General features: G+C 35.9%; 2 protein-coding genes across 5 annotated transcripts; one reads left to right on the top strand and one right to left on the bottom strand.

Annotated features, from left to right (window-relative positions):
• The first annotated feature begins 1,150 nt into the window (after positions 1-1,150).
• On the top strand, positions 1,151-11,656 carry LOC108489043 (vacuolar protein sorting-associated protein 54, chloroplastic). 2 transcript variants are annotated; one of them, XR_008272293.1, is made up of 19 exons: positions 1,151-2,293; positions 2,455-2,517; positions 2,907-2,986; positions 3,109-3,226; positions 3,768-3,842; positions 4,840-4,993; positions 5,175-5,263; positions 6,228-6,484; positions 7,202-7,373; positions 7,459-7,542; positions 7,629-8,002; positions 8,266-8,419; positions 8,672-8,753; positions 9,384-9,463; positions 9,718-9,879; positions 10,150-10,217; positions 10,636-10,716; positions 10,809-11,048; positions 11,228-11,656. XR_008272293.1 is itself a non-coding variant. In XM_017793282.2 (18 exons), the coding sequence occupies exons 1-18, from the start codon at positions 1,550-1,552 to the stop codon at positions 10,942-10,944; spliced, it is 2,973 nt and encodes a 990-aa protein (XP_017648771.1). In that variant the 5' UTR covers positions 1,151-1,549; the 3' UTR covers positions 10,945-11,656. The 2 variants fall into 2 exon arrangements, 1 of the variants encoding a protein (XP_017648771.1); XM_017793282.2 differs by having other exon boundaries at positions 10,809-11,656.
• Positions 11,657-11,974: 318 nt separating this feature from the next.
• LOC108489042 (LRR receptor-like serine/threonine-protein kinase GHR1) lies at positions 11,975-17,077 on the bottom strand. 3 transcript variants are annotated; one of them, XM_053020210.1, is made up of 4 exons: positions 15,864-17,022; positions 14,659-15,225; positions 13,005-14,546; positions 11,975-12,776 (listed from the first exon to the last, which is right to left on the bottom strand). In XM_053020210.1, the coding sequence occupies exons 2-4, from the start codon at positions 15,107-15,109 to the stop codon at positions 12,193-12,195; spliced, it is 2,577 nt and encodes an 858-aa protein (XP_052876170.1). In that variant the 5' UTR covers positions 15,110-15,225; positions 15,864-17,022; the 3' UTR covers positions 11,975-12,192. The 3 variants fall into 3 exon arrangements, with proteins under 3 accessions (XP_052876170.1, XP_052876169.1, XP_017648770.1); XM_053020209.1 differs by having other exon boundaries at positions 14,659-15,306; XM_017793281.2 differs by having other exon boundaries at positions 14,659-17,077.
• Between the last annotated feature and the right edge of the window lie 524 nt (positions 17,078-17,601).

A 17,601-nucleotide genomic window follows, 5' to 3' on the forward strand; every position in this document is an offset into this window, starting at 1 on the left:
TATAATTTTTGACAAGTTACTAATTCGCGATATAAGGATTTTGATTCAGTTCTGTATTGTGTCCATGAAGCGATCAGATGTTTTTTAAATTGTGGATGAACCAGGTACAAGACATCAACACATAGACTCTACTCATCTGCTCTTTTTATTATAGTTTTTGGAATTAGAATTTTGTCCCTTACAAGTTAATTCCAATCATTAATTTTATTAAGATTTTTTATTAAGTTTTCATGTAAAAAAGTGTTTTAATGAATTTGGATTTAATAAAAGAATTTTAACTATGTTAATAATTGAATTTATATTTTTAAATCCTAAAAACTTAAAAAGGGATTAAATTTCGTTAGATATTAAAATATTTGAATGTATGAAGAGTACAAGAATTTGGAGCAGTTTTTAACCATTCTTAACAAAAGAACAAATAAGGGTAAACTAAATGGACTGGTGGTTGAATTAGTAAGTCATCGGTTGAATTGGTTCAATTGGTCTAGTTAAAAAATAATTAAAATTTAGGAAAATTTTAAAAAAACCAGTTCAATCGGTTCCAGCCAGTTTAATTGGTTTGTATTAGTTTTTAGTCCAATCAGATCAAAGCCACTCTTCGAACTTGTATCCCGGTCAGTTCCTTATCCAACCGATTTAACTATTAATAAGTTTATGTTTTGATCACTTAACTTCAAAAAGTTATAGAATGATAATTGAACTATTCAAAAGTTTTTATTTAAGTCATTGGGTTGTTAAAATTGTCATTATGTGAACTTATTTGTTCGCACAAATTGTACCAATTGAAAGCACTCATTTTCTTTTTTTCTATAATTTAGTTTTTTTCGTGAAATAATTTTGAACATCAGAAATCTACAAACTATAATTCAAATAGCTTTCTTCTCCAATCTTCGACACTGACTATCGAATCAACTTGGATTTAATGTATGTTCTTTTACTTATCAATGGGTATTCGAATTGCTTGAAGCTCGCTAGTCGAACTTTTTTCTAAAAATTAATAACCCAGTGCCTTAATTTGAATAGTTCAATGATTCATATGAAAATTTTTAAATAATTTAGTGACCATTTTGTAACTTTTTAAAGTTAGTTCACCATAGTTTAGTGACCCTATGTGCAATTTAACCAAAAATAATTATGAAAATGGTGGGTTGGATAGAGAAATCTGGGCAGGACCCGATCTAGTAAAGGGTCCGGTCTAGCCATCCGCTTTCTATGGTAAGCTTTGCTTCAATGACCAGGCCCAGTCCCACTACCACCTTCTCGTTGTCGATCCTGATCTCAAAATCAAAATATTCAGATCTTTCTTCTTCTATGGCGCTTCAAATCTCTCATTCTTTTAAGATCCAAATCAAAATTTAATTCAAGAAAACAGAACACATTTTCTTTCGATTTTGAAACATTCTTTTTCACTCTTTTAGATCCATTGTAACCATTATTTATTCTTCTTTATCTTTTTTAATTATTCGAAAAAAATATCGATTAAAGGAAAAAAGCTTCCCATTTCCCTCATTTTTTTTTTATTTCGTTTGATGATTTGTAGATCTTGAAAATGGATCTACAGCCTTCCCCATCGGGAAGGTCATCGACAGTTGGTCGGATCTCTTCATTTTCCGTCGCTGATTCGGGTGGCCAAACGCTTTCTTCGGTCCTTAACAACCCTCATGCTGGCAAATTGGAAGCTTCTTGGGGTTGGTGGTCGGTCGCGCCGCCTGAATTTGCTCCTTTGACGTCCACCAAAGCGGCTTGCGACCTTACCCGATCCGACTTCCAATCATACGTCTCTTCCATCTCCGATTCCTATTATCGATTCGAGGATATTAGGAATCACACCACCAAGGAGCAGACTCTCGATGTCGATAACATTGGGGAAGCCCTTGTAGCTTGTTTAAGGGAGGTTCCCGCCCTTTATTTTAAGGAAGATTTCGCGCTCGAAGATGGGGGTACCTTCCGGGCAGCCTGCCCTTTTACTGATGTTTCTGAAAACATCATGCTTCAGGAGAAATTGTCCCATTACTTGGATGTTGTGGAGCTTCATTTGGTGAAGGAGATTTCGTTGCGCTCCAATTCTTTCTTCGAAGCGCAAGGGCAGTTGCAGGACTTGAATGTTAAGATTGTGGAAGGATGCAATCGGATTCGTGATTTGAAGGAAACTATTCGGCTCGTAGACACTGATTTGGTTGACTCTGCTAGGCAGATTCAGGAGTTGAATGCCACTAGGACCAATTTGTTGGCTCTCCAACATAAATTGAAGCTTATTCTATCTGTTAACCAAGCCTTATCCGCTCTTAAATTGGTCAGCTTTTTAATTTCCATTTTTCTTTTTTTCTTTGTTTAATCCACCTAAAAATTAACAGAAATGAAAATACTATATATATATATATATATATATATATTGAAGAGACTGCTTTGTTAATGCTTCGAGATGAATTTGATTTAGTTTTCTTGGTTATGCAGCTTGTTGCATCTTCAGAGTGTGCTGGAGCTTTGGATATTATCGATGATCTGCAACACTTACTGGTATAGATTCATTTATCTATGAGTTAAAGCTTTGCGTTTTTTTTTTTTTTTTTTAAATTTATGTTCCTTTGCCTGTAAGTTATTGAATTGAATTGTTATGTATTGCCCCGTCATACTCATAGCTAGAGTTTCTTCTTTCGTTCTTTGATTTCATTAGGTAACCATATGTTGGTTGGTGTACTGTTTGGCCCAAAGTATTGCTATTGTACATACTTGATATGAAGTCTTTGTGCTGCAATGATGATAACTTCTTTTTTCTTTTTATCTTCTTTTATAGCTTGATGGTAGTTTCTTAGCTTTAAAGCTATATTTATAGTCTTGCAAAAATTATTGCCTCATGATTTTTTTGGGTTGTCTGTTAAAGAAGGTGAAATTGTGTCTTTTTATAGGATGGGGATGAGCTTTCTGGTTTACATTGCTTTCGTCATCTTCGAGATCATGTAGTCACTTCTATAGATTCCATAAACAGGTATTATTTATTTCTAATGTATGGTGACATTAATGACATAAAAAATGTTTTTCAAAAATTTCCTCTTCTGAAACTATTCTTCAGTTTGTAATCTTATCTATATTCTGTGCTCCTTTTGGCAGTATTCTTTCAGCAGAATTTATGCGTGCTTCAATACATGATAAGGGGGATAAAGATTCAGTTATATTGTTGAAAGCAAAAGCCAGGGCATCCATTTCCTTGAATGGCGAGGATGTTGGAGTAAGCTTTATTATGTTCTTTTCTTTGTTTGAAAATTGAATACTCTTGTTTTGCTGCTTATATTATTTGTCAATGGTGTGTGATAAATCCTGTTCATTTTTCTCCGTTGATTGTGATCAATTCAGTGCCTAGGGAGGTCCAGCCAGTGAAATATTTTAAGCAAGACTTCTTGCACTACCAATAATATGGCAGGGAGCTTTATCATCTAATTTACTTTTTTCACTGAGAAGTTGTGGCGGACCTGGCCTAGACATATTAGATGATAAAGTAAATTAGATTGCTTGATTGGACTACACTATTAGATGATAAACCAATAATAATATGGACCATTCCTTATTCCGTAATATTTTTCACTTTAATTGGACTACAATATTGGTTTAATTGCTTGATTGAACCAAACAGTCTGCTGGTGATAAATGCACATTGAATTTTTGTTGCCTGTTCACACTTTTTCTATGCATTTCTTTATTTATTTTTATTACAGTGGCTTGTAAGTTTGATTATATATTGGAACTGGTAACTAGAATGAATATGTTGGCAGGTTAACTTGGATGAGGAAGAAACCACCAATTTTCGGGATCGTCTTCTGCCTCTTATTATTGGTTTGCTTCGAACTGTGAGTAATATCCCCTATTTCATTTTCCTTTTATATTTTTGAACCTGGGGTGGGCTACTGATGCATAGGTGTTTTGATCTTCCACGAATGTCTTGACATTAGGCAAAGCTTCAAATTAGTGAAAGTTGAGCTACCCTGATTGTCTTCCACAAATGTTTTGATCTTCCACGAATGTCTTGACATTAGGCAAAAGTTACAATGTTCATTAGTAAAAGTTGTGGGAGGAGTATATACATGGAGGAAAACTGCCACCTCTTACAGACAGAAGATTTATTTTCTCTCATATCTCTGATTCACCAAGTACATGTATTTGCTTCTATAAATATTATCTTACGGTAATTATTTTGGGTAGATTACCCAGTTGTTCACAGGAGTTTTATACTCCTGTTTTGGTAACCCAACTTTCAAAAGTTATTTTTGGTCACTAATGTTATAGAAGTTATGTATTTCTTGTTTACTTAGGGTTAGAAACGAATAGAGCCCTTTCCTGGCATTTTGAATAACTTTTTTTTGCTCATGCGGCATGTGGCATATAATAATATGAAGTAAAGCTGAACAAAAAGTTGGTCACCAAAGTTTTCAAGCTGTTTTATTCATCAGCTTCCACAAGTCACATTTTGGTCATCACAATGGGCAATGAGGAATGCCAAGAATTAGTTTCTCTCGTGTTTAACATTAGGTGACTGAGAAATTCATAACATTTATTATCTCTGACCGAACCGAAATTTGAAAGGTGGGTGACTAAACAGAGAAGCTCGAAAAATTTATGACCAGCTGGATAGTTTACCCAAGTTATTTTCTTCAATTTCCTCCAAGAAAGTTCTAGAAGGAAGATGACTGTTCCAGACCTGCAATTGCATAATCCAAGCTACAACCCCGTTTCTTTTTATCCTTCTTAATTTTACTATGCCCAATAACTTTGTACTTTAAATGGTGGAATCTGAGGTTGGATCCACTTTAGAAGAACTGATCTTGTAATATGGTGATTGTTTTTCAGGCCAAGCTCCCATTTGTCCTAAGGACATATCATGATACACTTACTGCTGATATGAAAACTGCTATTAAGACTGCTGTTGCAGAGCTGCTTCCGGTTCTGGTGGGCCAACCTCCGGAATCTGATATGGGTGCAGAGCACACTGTCGATGCAGATGGTAAGAACTACTTGTATAATAAATCTTCCATGTACATCTTCCCACATGGCCTGTGTAAAATAATTTAGTTTTAGAGCTCTCAAACTTCATATCTCTTTTTTTTATGGAGTGTTGTGGGTTTCTTGTGTGTGCATCACTTGTGTTTCTTCCAGTTGTTAATGCTAACTGTCTGATGGCTAAGGTGGAGGCTTATCACTTGCTAGCAAATTGAGGAGTTTGTCATCTGGAAGCTTTGTCCAACTTCTGGCTGCTATTTTCAAGATTGTACAGGTAATGTATACTTGCCTACTACCAGAGTAAGCATTTGTTGAATTGTAAGGGTATAGGAGGCATTATTATTGGCACCTTACATTTTTTATGAGATGCTTGTATATGATAAGTATGTTTTTGGAAACTAATTCTAATGTTGTGGAGGAAATTGAACAAGACTAGGGTAAACTTGGAGTGAACTGACTTTTGCTTCATTAATAGCATTGCAAGCCAATCTTCTGTACTTCCACTAAAGCATCTGGAATAAGATTTGAAGTTCTAAAATTTTAATATTTCTTAGCCTTTTAGCTGTTCTCTAGTGAAGGCCTACTGTGATTTGATTTGATTGGCAAATTCAGGTCATATGTCTCATGGCAGATGGTAATATATCTACACTTTTTAATGCTGTCCATTTGAAAGGTAGGGCAGACTTAACTTGGGAGAGGCTTCAGCTTGTGTTTTTAGCAGTTAGTCTAGAAGGCTATTTGAGGTTTACATCTAAACTTAGAATCTTGTTATCCTTGTGTTCTTGGCAACCCGAAGTTATTTAAAGGCCACAAGACCAAAAAATTGTGATTATATCGTATGCCTGTGCATAAATTATATTTAAAAAGAAAAGATATGAGAACATAATAAGATTAGTAAAACTGAAGGGTTTATCTTGCTGGAAAATAACTAAGCTTGTTGGGTGGTTACTATTTCCCTGCCATTATTTTGAGAACTGTGATTTGGTCCTTATATATGACTTCTGTTAACATGTTACTGGCTTGCAATATCTGTCTCCTTTGGATATGTTTTCCCTAATAAGAATTGGGAAAACTCATTTTTATTTAACATAAAAAAATTGCCTGTAACCTTGTTTCTATACTTGATTAATATGTACTATCTGTTAAGCAAGGTATGGTTTTCTCTTTATGACCATTTCTAGTTTTGCTCAGCACTTGCGTAAGATGTAATATGATTTCATTTCATTTAGTGAATGCAGGCACATTTAGTCCGGGCAGCTGAAGTAAAAAGGGCCATTGAGTGGGTAATGTGCAACCTTGATGGTCATTATGCTGCTGATTCAGTCGCTGCTGCAATTGCACTTGGTGCCATGGTTGCAGAATCTTCTCAAGAGAGTAATGGTCAAGGTGGTGCACTTCCTCTGAGTGCTTCTTTAAGGAGTACATCCAAGGTTCTTTCATCCCCAGGGAAAGGAAGTGATGCGATAAGCCCCTCAAATTTATCAAAGAATTTCAGGTTTAGTTCTCTCCTAACATTTCTAATTTGCATTGTTCTAACATTGTTTGTGGTAGAATATATTGTTTCATTAAATGGAAGATATAGTAAACCTGTTGTTTGAAGAGAGCATTACAAAGTTTTCTTAATTGTTTTCCGAACTGGGTTGGATTGACCATTTCAACCATTTGAATTGGAAACCAGCCTGTTATCCAGTTTATTGCATAATACCCCTAATTTTCAAGGAGTCAAAACCAGTTTAACCTGGGGCAAATTAGTTGTGGGCATTTTCTGCATGTTTCCTATCATATATTGCCTTGAGGTGTAATTAGCTACAATTGAACTCATATGTTGGTGCCTACCGTTTTGAATAGATTTACTGAATGAAATTTTAAACTCTTTAATTTCTTGATTCCTACTTTGCTTCTTTAAAACCTCCTTGAGCTTTGTTTCCATAAAATTTAATTTAATTGAAATAAACTCAACTTGCTGTTTCTTGTTTTACTTAAGATATGTTGTAAATACTGCAGAATGAAATGGTGCAAAAATGTTTTAATTTAAAATAAAATTGGAAAATGAAATAAAATCTGTTTTCTAAAAGCTGCAGAATGACATGGTGCAAACATTTTGGCTTGTCTCAAATAAAATAAAACCAGTGAAATAAAAATTCAGACTTTCAGTTTTATTCTTTTATTTTTTTACATCTATCTTATTTATAATACTCTTGGACCTTGGTAGGGCGGATGTTCTGAGAGAAAATGCTGAAGCGGTCTTTGCAGCTTGTGATGCTGCTCATGGAAGATGGGCAAAGCTACTTGGCGTTCGTGCTCTTCTTCATCCTAAGCTAAGATTGCAAGACTTTCTGAGCATATATAATATCACTCAGGAGTTTATAACTTCTACAGAGAAGGTATTCATTTATTTTTCTCTAGTGAAAGAAATTATCAATTAACCTGTCTGGGGTTGTGATGATATTGTATGCAAACTTTTAACAGGTTGGTGGAAGGTTGGGATATAGCATCAGGGGAACACTGCAGTCACAGGCTAAATCCTTTGTTGATTTCCAGCATGAATCTCGAGTTAGTTCCTTATCCCAATTACCCGTTGTTTTTTTGCAATGCATTCTGTTGATACTCTCAATAATTTTTGTTACCATCTACTGTAGATGACAAAAATACGAGCAGTGCTTGATCAAGAGACATGGGTAGAAGTAGATGTTCCTGATGAATTTCAGGCAATTGTTTCTTCACTGTTTGATTCTGAAGCAATAGTTTCTGGAAGCAAGGATAATGCTGAAAGTAATATGACAGAAAGCTACAGCAATGAGGGTTCACAAGTAGGTTCTGTGGCGCAGAATGAACCAACTGATTCTAGTAACACAACTGCGGTAAATGCTGCCCAAGGGAAGGCTGAGGTGATTGAGAGAAAGAAATCTGATGCAGTAACTTCATCTCAGAGTAATAACAGTAATGCAATACGTGGAAAAAATGCTACTCAAACACTTGAATATGGCGGTGTTAGTTATCACATGGTTAACTGGTTAGTCATCTTGTTTTCTTCTAACTCTTCTGTCCTTATCCATTCTCACAAATATTTTCCTATGAAGTTGAGCTGTAGGGGTTTCTAATTCTCTCCCAGGATCAAGCATGCTGTTCTGTGATTAGCTATGTGTTTATGTTGACTGTATCTTGTTGCATTTACACGTGTGCTGCCATTCATACCCTTGTTCATTAACAAGAAGACAAAAATTACATGATAAACTAGTCTTGATGTTGTTTATTTTCTTTTCTCGTTCCTTTCAGTGGCTTAATATTGCTGAAAATGCTGTCAGAGTACATTGACATGAATCATCTTCTGCCAGCACTATCCTTGGAGGTGGTTCATCGTGTTGTGGAGATTCTAAAATTTTTCAACACGAGAACATGCCAACTTGTTTTAGGTGCTGGAGCCATGCAGGTATGAATTAGTTTTGTAGCTAGGATTTTTTCTTTTCTAAAGTTTCACTTGAGAATAATTTGATTAAACCTGAAGGGTTACGGATGAGACTAGTGTCATCAGATGTGGCTTTTCCCTGTGCATGTTTTCTTGAGCCCAAGTTGTGGCCTAGAAAAATCTTGAACCATATATTGAGAAGTCTATAATATACTCTATATATTCTGATCTCAATTATTGTCATAAATTTTTTATTGGAATTGTATGGCATTGCAGGTTTCTGGTTTGAAGTCCATTACTTCTAAACACTTGGCCTTGGCAAGTCAAGTCATTAGTTTCATATATGCTATCATTCCTGGTAGGTTATGATATGACCAATTTGTCACTACTTTTCCCAAGTGCATTAGCTGCATCATCCTTGTTTGGCAACATTTAGCTAGATATCGAATTCATAAACCGAGGCACAATTTTTCTTAGTTTTTTGAATATATTTTGTGGACCATACCCGCATATTTGGGTCCGAATATGTGATGGACACATATTTTAGAGAAAATGTAGAGTGGTGACTTAGCTATGAAGTTCTCTTACAAACATGTTTTGCACTACGTCACTTTTAGCCACCTCATAACCGTTGTTTATTCAGTTTTTGCAATCCTTTATGGTCTTGTATCTGAAACATATTTACCAGTTTGAAGAAACAAATGAAACATAGATAACTGAGTGAGTATCAGATGTTGATTCATGGGCATTGCAGAAACCAAGGAACGTTTTTTAGTTCAAACTATTTATGCTATTTGCCTGTTACAGTTAGGGTTCTGACATCCCATTCTTTTCAAATATGTACTGCTTTTGTTTCTTGTTTATCTCAAACGCGTTCTTTTTATGTTAGTTTCATATTTCCTTGTTTATCGTATGCTTAGTCTATTATGTTCTGTGTTGATTATTAATGTTGCCAAATAATTGACATCTGCTTTCTTTGTGGTCTAAGAATTGAGGCAAATCCTGTTCCTCAAAGTTCCTGAACCTCGGAAGTCACTTCTGCTGTCAGAGTTTGATCGAGTTGCACAGGTATAAGGCTTCATCACTATATTCATTTTATTATGTTACACCTCTTTATTTTTCTTTTTTTAATCCTTTGTTTATGTGTATTCTATTTTATTTTATTTGACAGCATTTGTGGCATTTTGTTTTCTATTGATTGTTTGTGGGTGAATTTAAATTTACTGACAAGTATTCAGTGCTACATATACAATTTGCCTTTTACTTGCCACTTGGAACACATTTTTTCAATAAATGTTTGACTTTATTTTTTCAAAATTCAGGATTATAAGGTTCACCGGGATGAAATTCATACAAAGCTTGTTCAGATAATGAGAGAGAGGTTGTTGGTTCATCTGCGTGGACTACCCCAGATTGTTGAGAGCTGGAATAGACCAGAAGATGCTGACCCACAGCCCAGTCAATTTGCTAGGTCTCTCACTAAGGTAACTACGTCATTTTGCTCAATTTGACTCGAGGGGTTCTTACCTTGTTTAATCCCTTTTTCGTTGTTGTCTGTGGTGGATTCAGTTTAGAAAAAGCACTTTATTAGTTAGTCTTGCAAAAATTACACATGTCGGATTGGTAAAAAAAAACCTGAATTATGCCACTAGGTTTTTTTTTTTCACAGCGTAACTGGTTCACTTGTTTTGTACATTTGACCTGAACTGCAACGGATGAATTGATTTTGATTGGCTGTTCAATTCATTTTTCAGGAAGTTGGGTTCCTCCAACGAGTTTTATCTCGTACATTGCATGAAGTAGACGTTCAAGCAATTTTCAGGTGAGGCAAAATTCAACTCCTAATTTAATCACTGGATGGTCTGTTTCATCATTATGCATGGTAAAATCATCTTACAATTATAACCACTATCTCATGCCTTATTGAAAACTGTTTGGAGAAATGTTCAAATATTCTTTGAATCAAGAGGGTAAGTCTTTGAAAAATACAAAGTTTTTTGGGAATTTTGGAAGGCACCCATAGATTCATTTATATTCCTAGTTGCATATTGAATGTTAGATTTCCCTTCATGATACAAGCTGTGATAAAATCGTACATTACTACATGACCACACACGGAAAAGAATGTAATATTTGTATCAAGCAACTCCGGTTTTTATCTTCTTTATTGATAATGGAAGTAAATGGTTAATTGATGAAATAGAATTGTTCCCTTAAATAACTTATCCTCTGCTTTTCAGGCAAGTTGTTGTAATCTTCCATTCACAAATTTCAGACGCATTTTCACGCTTAGAGATCGGCACTCCCCAGGCAAAAGATAGGTATTGTACTGTTTTTCAGATTTCAATATGAATTCAAGTAAGACCTTTTCTTTGTTTTTTTTCTATATAATGGTTTATTCTTTTAATGATAGACTGCACCGCGATGTTACACACATTCTTGGATGCATTCGATCATTGCCTTCTGATAATTCGAATAATTCTGCTACCCCAAACTGGGGGCAACTGGATGAGTTCTTAGCACAAAGGTTCGGGGCCGAAGCCAGTTGAGAATTATTGTTTTGTACAGTAATAGAGACATCCACATTTGAAGGAAACACTATCAGAAACCAATCCTCAGCCCATGCAAATTGCTTTTGTAGAAATGACTCAAGGTAAGGAATCTATGAACCTATTCTATTTCTTCGGTCCCCGCTAGATTCGGTTGTTGAAATGTTTTTTAAGTTAGAAAATCGAGATATTATAAACCTACATTTGAGAACCACAATCTTGTTTCTCTACCTATTGTCATTGATCTTTGAACCCTTCACCATTGGGTTGATCTTGGTCATAGAGATATTGGGTGTAATATTTGGAATCGTCATCTATTATCATCAACCCGGGTCGGCCTCGATCGTCATTGAGACCTCATTTTCAATTTTGAGTAACGAAGACAAATGAGGAAATCCGCGATAATTGTGTGTCAGCTGCTGTAGTAATCCTTAATCCTAGTGTATTCATTCAGAATACCTTCTCTTGAGGTTCATAAGTTTCGAGTTCGAGTTTCGTTTTTTTTGTCCGTTGGTTTGTTTTGTCACCTAATTTCCATGGATTAGATGTTCAGTCTTTGAAAAAAAAACAAAGTTTCATTTTGTATATGTTTATTGCAAGTTTGGTCAAAACTTTGTATTGTGGAAGAGTAATTTCTGGTTATTATTAGCCATTCATTAATCATGTTATTAGGTTATATGAATAAAAATTTGCTAAAGGTATTTGATTGTTATATTTGCCTTTATTCTTTGGATTTGCATTTGATTCCAAATTATCCATATTTATTTTATATTTGGTCCAAATTCTTATCCAAATTTTTCATGTTAAAATTTGTTGGGTTGACCTTTTTTAAATGAAAGAAATATCATGCAGTCATGTAACAATCAATAAAATGGTATAACGTTTGAGAAGTAGTTAGAAATTGTGATTGGTGTGTCAGAAAAGAGCCCGGAATAAGTGTTCAAATAAAAACCTGGATCGAAAAAGCATGAAGTACCAAAATGAAAAAAACAGATAAACTCAGAAGCCTAAATTAGAACATCAAAAGAAGTTAATCTAGAAACTCCTTCTATCCATTCCATAATGTGCATTCATTGTACAACAAATTTTGAATAGAAATTAAAAGCTAAAACCAGATATCCCAAAAACGACCAAAAAGAAGCAAAAACAGGGAGCCCAATGAGAGATTAAATTCCCTGATCATTTGAATCTAGTTTTAAGTCCCCGACTTGCCTAACATTTACGAGGATACAAAAACAAAATGCTGATTCATATTGACGAAAGATCTTCATATATAGTCTTGATACCCGGCCTCTCCGAAAGAGATCGAACACATCTTAATCCTATTTCAAGAACCTCCTTTATTCCTTTCTCGGCAGCCGGATCCCCCATTTCTTGAGCTAATGCCGAATCGAAACAAGACGAGCCACTGCCTTCTGCTACCTTCAACCGAACCCATTCTATCAATCCGATTCCTCCTTCTTCCCCTGGAATTACATCACCTGCGCATTTGCCTGTTAGAAGTTCGAACAGAATCACTCCGAATGCATAGACATCTGACTTGAAGGAAAGCAATGGTTTCTTGGTATCTGTTAACTCCGGTGCCCGATATCCCAAGAGACCAGCATCTAGAATTTGTTCCATCGTTCCGGCTTGTGTCATTAGACGGTGTAGGCAGTAATCAGCAACACGAGCATTAAGATCAGGCCCATCTAATAGTATGTTCGTTGCTTTTAGGTTACCATGTGGCACAGCTCGGTCGAAATGGAGATAGTTTAGACCTCGGGCAACGTCAACCGCTATTTTCAATCTCTGTGCCCACGATAATGGTGGACCTTTTCTTCCTGGTCGATCTGAAGATATTTAGACAGATTTATTAGTAAAAAGAATGAAACACGATATCATAATATCATATCATATGAAATTAGGCACAGCTCAGATTTTTACTCGTCGAAAACTTATAATCTCAGATTCTCGGTTGAACCAGCAAGTTCAGTTTCAACAACCATTTACGAATGTAGTTGTTTGACAATGCATGTAACTGCAAATAGTGTTCAAAAAGTTAAGGGAAAACAGTTTACCATAGAGAAAGCTTGCGAGACTTCCAGGCGAGATATAATCCGAAAGAATCAGCTTCTCATGTTGAGTAGGGCCCCAGTAGTACCCTCTCAAACCAACCACGTTTGGATGCCGGATATTCGTGAATTTTTTAGCCTCCTTAGCGAACTCTTTTCTCTGTTTTGCGACCCCTTCACGAAGCCACTTCACAGTCAAGAATACTCCATTATCCAGTGTTGCCCTGTACGAAGTCCCGTGACTGCTCCTTCCCAAAACTTCGGCTGGAGCACGTGACAGCTCCTCTGGTGTCAATGTGATTGTATCATCGAGAAAATGCAGCTCGCCAACGAGTCGGTCCGGGGATCTTACATCCAGTCTCGCAAGGTGCTCGGCAGTAAATGAATCTCCAGACTCAGGTGACCAAGATAAATGGCTGGTCTTCGAAGGAGAGTAGCCAGTACCAACTGCCATTTTCTCACCGGGACTGATAATTCCTGATGATGATCCTTTCCGTGAAGACACAAGATCAACCGCTGAGACAACTGTAGCACCCCCACTCTCAGTCCCGACAACACTAGAAGAGTTTCTCGGTGCTCGTTTGCTAACACCACCTTTACTTCTAATAGGCTCCGGAGGAGTTCTCCGAGATATACGGATGTAATGTATGAATATAGCAAGCAAGATGAGAATGATAAGAGCCACCACACATGATACCACAATCACCCATTTCACTATTGTGTTGATCCGTTTCTTCTTCGATTCAGCAGGGGCATTGTTCGATCCAGGAGGACCGCCTGGAAAATACAAGTTAGAATTTCCGGGGTAGAATGAGGAAGTAGGGAACTTCCTCAGATTTTCTGGGACAATGCCGGATAGATCATTGTAAGAGACATTAAAGCTTTGAAGGCTGTTAGGGACCTTGTTGGGTAAAGATCCGGTAAATTTATTCCGGGATATATCTAATGAGCTTAGTGAGTTCATGTCAGCCAAGGAAGTAGGTAGCGAACCGGATAAGTTATTGCCTGCAAGATTGAGCACTTGAAGTCCAGCCAGTGACCCAATTTGGTCAGGAAAATAACCATTAAGCCGATTACTAGAGATATCGAGAACACGGAGGTTGGATTCACTCGAAGGAGAAGACTTAAGATCACCAGAAATCAAATTGTTCCTGAGATGAAGTTCTGCCAAAGTAGCCAAATTCAGTAGGTCATTTAGAAAAGGTCCATCGAACTGGTTAAAACCAAGATCGAGGACTCTAAGCTTCGGATACTGCAGTATTGCTTTCGGTAGAGAGCTAGTAAGCAAATTATGCGAAAGGTTGAGATGATTTAACCGCAGAAATTGAGGGGTTAACTCAGGAATTGATCCTGTCAAACGATTCTGGCTAAGATCAAGGTATTCAATATTCCCCCATTTCGACATTCGGGTTAAGTTTCCTTCTAATTTGTTGTTTGATAAATCAAGTACAGCACAACTTCCGGTCAGTAACGGAAGTTCCCCTGTGATCCCATTCGAAGAAAGATTGAGTATCTGCAAATTTGTCGACATGATCATCGATATCGGCCCTGAAAAGACGAACCAAAAAACAAGTATAAAGAATAGTACAATGCACAAGACGAGACAAAGCAACTAAATGCAATTCATAAATCACGAATTCCAGCAGTTTAGCATTGCTACCTGAGAGATTGTTGCCACTTAAATCTAGCTCAGTTAAAAGCAGTGAATCGCCTTTCAGCAGGACATTAGGAATGAAGCCCGTAAATCTATTGTTGCTGAGTTTAAGGACTTGAAGATCATATGCAAAGTTGAATCCGGGCAATTCTCCAGACAGTTGATTGTAGCTTAAGTCCAACACCTTCAAACTCCCGAATAACCGAAGCTCAGCATCCCCAACCAATGATCCTGTAAGTTGGTTATGGCTAAGGTTTAAAAACTGAATACTCTCCGAAATGCCGGGTAGCAATTTCCCTGAACTTGAGCTTTGCAGCATATTCCCACTAAAATCAACATGGCTAGCATTCGATAAAAGGAAAAACTCCCCGTCTAAGCTACCATCTATCATATTCCCGTGCAAGTCGAGAACTTGAAGTCCGGCAATGTCGTGAAACCCTTTTGGTATTCTCTTCATAAACTGATTGGAAGATAGATTTAGATACAACAGCTCATTCAATTCCGTTAAGGCGGTTGGCAAGGTACCGGACAGGGAATTCCGACTCAAATCCAAAGATTGGACTGAAACAAGCCCTGAAATCGTATCCGGTATCGAACCAGTAAAGTTATTCCCAGCTAACGAAAGGTTCCTTAAGCTCTCTAATTTACCAATGCCTACGGGTAATGCCAAAGAAAACAGATTATCTGACACATCCAAGAACTCTAGACTTTTAAACTCCCCAATATTGTCGGGAATAACACCGGACATTGAATTATTCGATATCGAAAGTTTCACAAGCTTCGTAAGATTCGAAAAAACACTTAAGTCTGCATCAACAGATAGACCTAAATTATCAAGTATAACACCAGCAACATTCCCACCATTACAAACAATACCATTCCAAGAAGAAGGACAGCCATTAAAATCAATGGATTCTTCGTTCCATGAGTCAAGGACATAACCAGTAGGGTCATGTTTAATACCCTTTTTGAATTCAAGCAATGCTAATATGTCCTGCGAGGGAAGTTGTCCCGTTGCAGTAACTAAAAACAGGGCTAACACTAAAGTTCTAAACAGCTTCATAGCACTTAAAAAACAAGAAATTGGAACACAACAAACTTAATATCAGACAAGGTAATGAAAGTTAAACACACACAAAGAAAAAAAAAAAAAAACCCTTTACAAACAAGCTCTTAAATCCATAGATTCAACCATTTTTGAAGCTATTTACCTGATGAAAGAGAACATTTTTGACAAAGCCAAGCTTTAAAAAAAGGATGGAAGACACTGCTTTTTTTTCAACAAGAAACAATCTTTTTAGCTAACACAAAATAAGCTAAAGGGTAATGCATTTAATGACTGAAAACAACTGCTACAACAATGGGCCCCAAATCATGGATCTAACCATAGAGACATAAAAATGCAGCAATTTTCTTGCCAAGATCCCTTCTTCATTTCACAATGCAGGCTTAAAAAGAAACTTATTGTATGTGAAAAAATAAGAAAAGCAAACCAGGAAATTTGCTTCGAAATTTGCTTCGTAAAAAGAAAACTTAAAACTTCAAAGCAAACCAAGAAATTTGCTTGTAAAAAGAAAATGAAAGAGCTTGACACTGGTGCTAAGAGCCCACTGAAAAAAAAAAAAGGAAATGCAGCACAAAAGAAACCCAAAATATATATTTTATTACCAAGAACTTGTAAACTATTTTAAAGAACAGTATAATTTTTAGACTTTAGTAGCTGAAAAGGGCCAAAAACCCTAATTTCTTTTGTGACAATGACAACAAAGCCCCCTTCTCCCTACCCCAAACCCCAAAAGCAAAAAAGGGGTTGTTTTTTTTCTTCCTTTTGTCACTTTTTTTATTATTATCATTCTCTTTCTCTTTCTCTTTCTCTAAGGAAACATGTGAATTCTAATCCTAAGGAACCAATAAGCTAAAGACCCTAGATTTGTGTGGCATTGGTTGATTAAAAAACATTCTTAAAATTAGAAATAGTAGCCATTAATTTAAAGTTATAAAGCTCAAAGTAATAGAATAGTGCTTAAACAACTTTATAAGACCCTTAAAGAAGAGACTTTTGTCAGCAAAAAGGGACCAAAAAAAAAATCTTTAGGGTTATTTTAGGGAGTTAAATAATAAAAATTAGTAATTTACCCGCCAAAAAAGTGAAAAAAGAGGGGGAAATTGCAGAAACATGGTGGACGTCAATGGGTTTATCAAATCCAATTGAAGGTTTTGTGTTTGGCATTTAGCAATTGCATGGGGTTAAAGAATGAGGTGGATATCAGTGAAAATGGAGCCCACCAATTCCCCTTTGACCAGGGTTTTTCATTTTTATTGTTGCTGTGTTTTGTTGTGTGATTTGGCCATTTAGCTCAATCCCCCAAAATATATATAAATGAAGACGATTATGAAGGAATGAGAATGGTGAGCGGAGGTGAGTTAGGTGGAAGCCATTATTACAGAGCAAATGTATTATGTGCTTTTTTGGGTGAGGAAGGTGGGACCTTTTTGGACCCTACTTTTGTCTATAGATAACAACAGGGTAAAAGTGGGGAAAATAACATGTCTCTTCCTATATTAAATTAAAGAGTGAATTATTTTTTATTAAAATTTTCTTTTATTTTTGTTATTAAATTAGTATGATTAATTTTTAATAAGAGAAATAAATAAAATTTTTAATAGAAAAATTAATTTACTCTTTAATTTAATATAATTAACTCTTAATATAAGGACATTTATGATACTTTTATTGATAAAAGTGTCATGAAAGTATTAATTAAAAGTTATATTACATTTTACTCATTTACTCAAAAAATTGAAAAACTAGCCCATGTACATTAGAAAAAAATAAAATTTTTCTGTTAAAATTTATCTATTTTATTGTTAAAAATTAGTATAACGATAGTATAATCAATAATTACATGTGACATGTCACGTGTCACTTGTATCTTATTCTTAACATAC

The sequence above is a fragment of the Gossypium arboreum genome, chromosome 10, assembly GCF_025698485.1.
Source record: "Gossypium arboreum isolate Shixiya-1 chromosome 10, ASM2569848v2, whole genome shotgun sequence".
In the NCBI taxonomy this organism is placed as follows: Eukaryota; Viridiplantae; Streptophyta; class Magnoliopsida; order Malvales; family Malvaceae; genus Gossypium; species Gossypium arboreum.

Bases quoted from the DNA above. Each gene is read 5' to 3' on its own strand.
- LOC108489043 (XM_017793282.2), top strand. From the start codon at position 1,550: ATGGATCTACAGCCTTCCCCATCGGGAAGGTCATCGACAGTTGGTCGG. The intron at 3,843-4,839 runs GTGAGTAATATC...ATTGTTTTTCAG, and splicing joins TTATTGGTTTGCTTCGAACT to GCCAAGCTCCCATTTGTCCT. The intron at 9,880-10,149 runs GTAACTACGTCA...TTCATTTTTCAG, and splicing joins TTGCTAGGTCTCTCACTAAG to GAAGTTGGGTTCCTCCAACG.
- LOC108489042 (XM_017793281.2), bottom strand. From the start codon at position 15,715: ATGAAGCTGTTTAGAACTTTAGTGTTAGCCCTGTTTTTAGTTACTGCA. The intron at 14,547-14,658 runs GTAGCAATGCTA...TCGTCTTTTCAG, and splicing joins AAGTGGCAACAATCTCTCAG to GGCCGATATCGATGATCATG. The intron at 12,777-13,004 runs GTAAACTGTTTT...AAATATCTTCAG, and splicing joins TCTCGCAAGCTTTCTCTATG to ATCGACCAGGAAGAAAAGGT.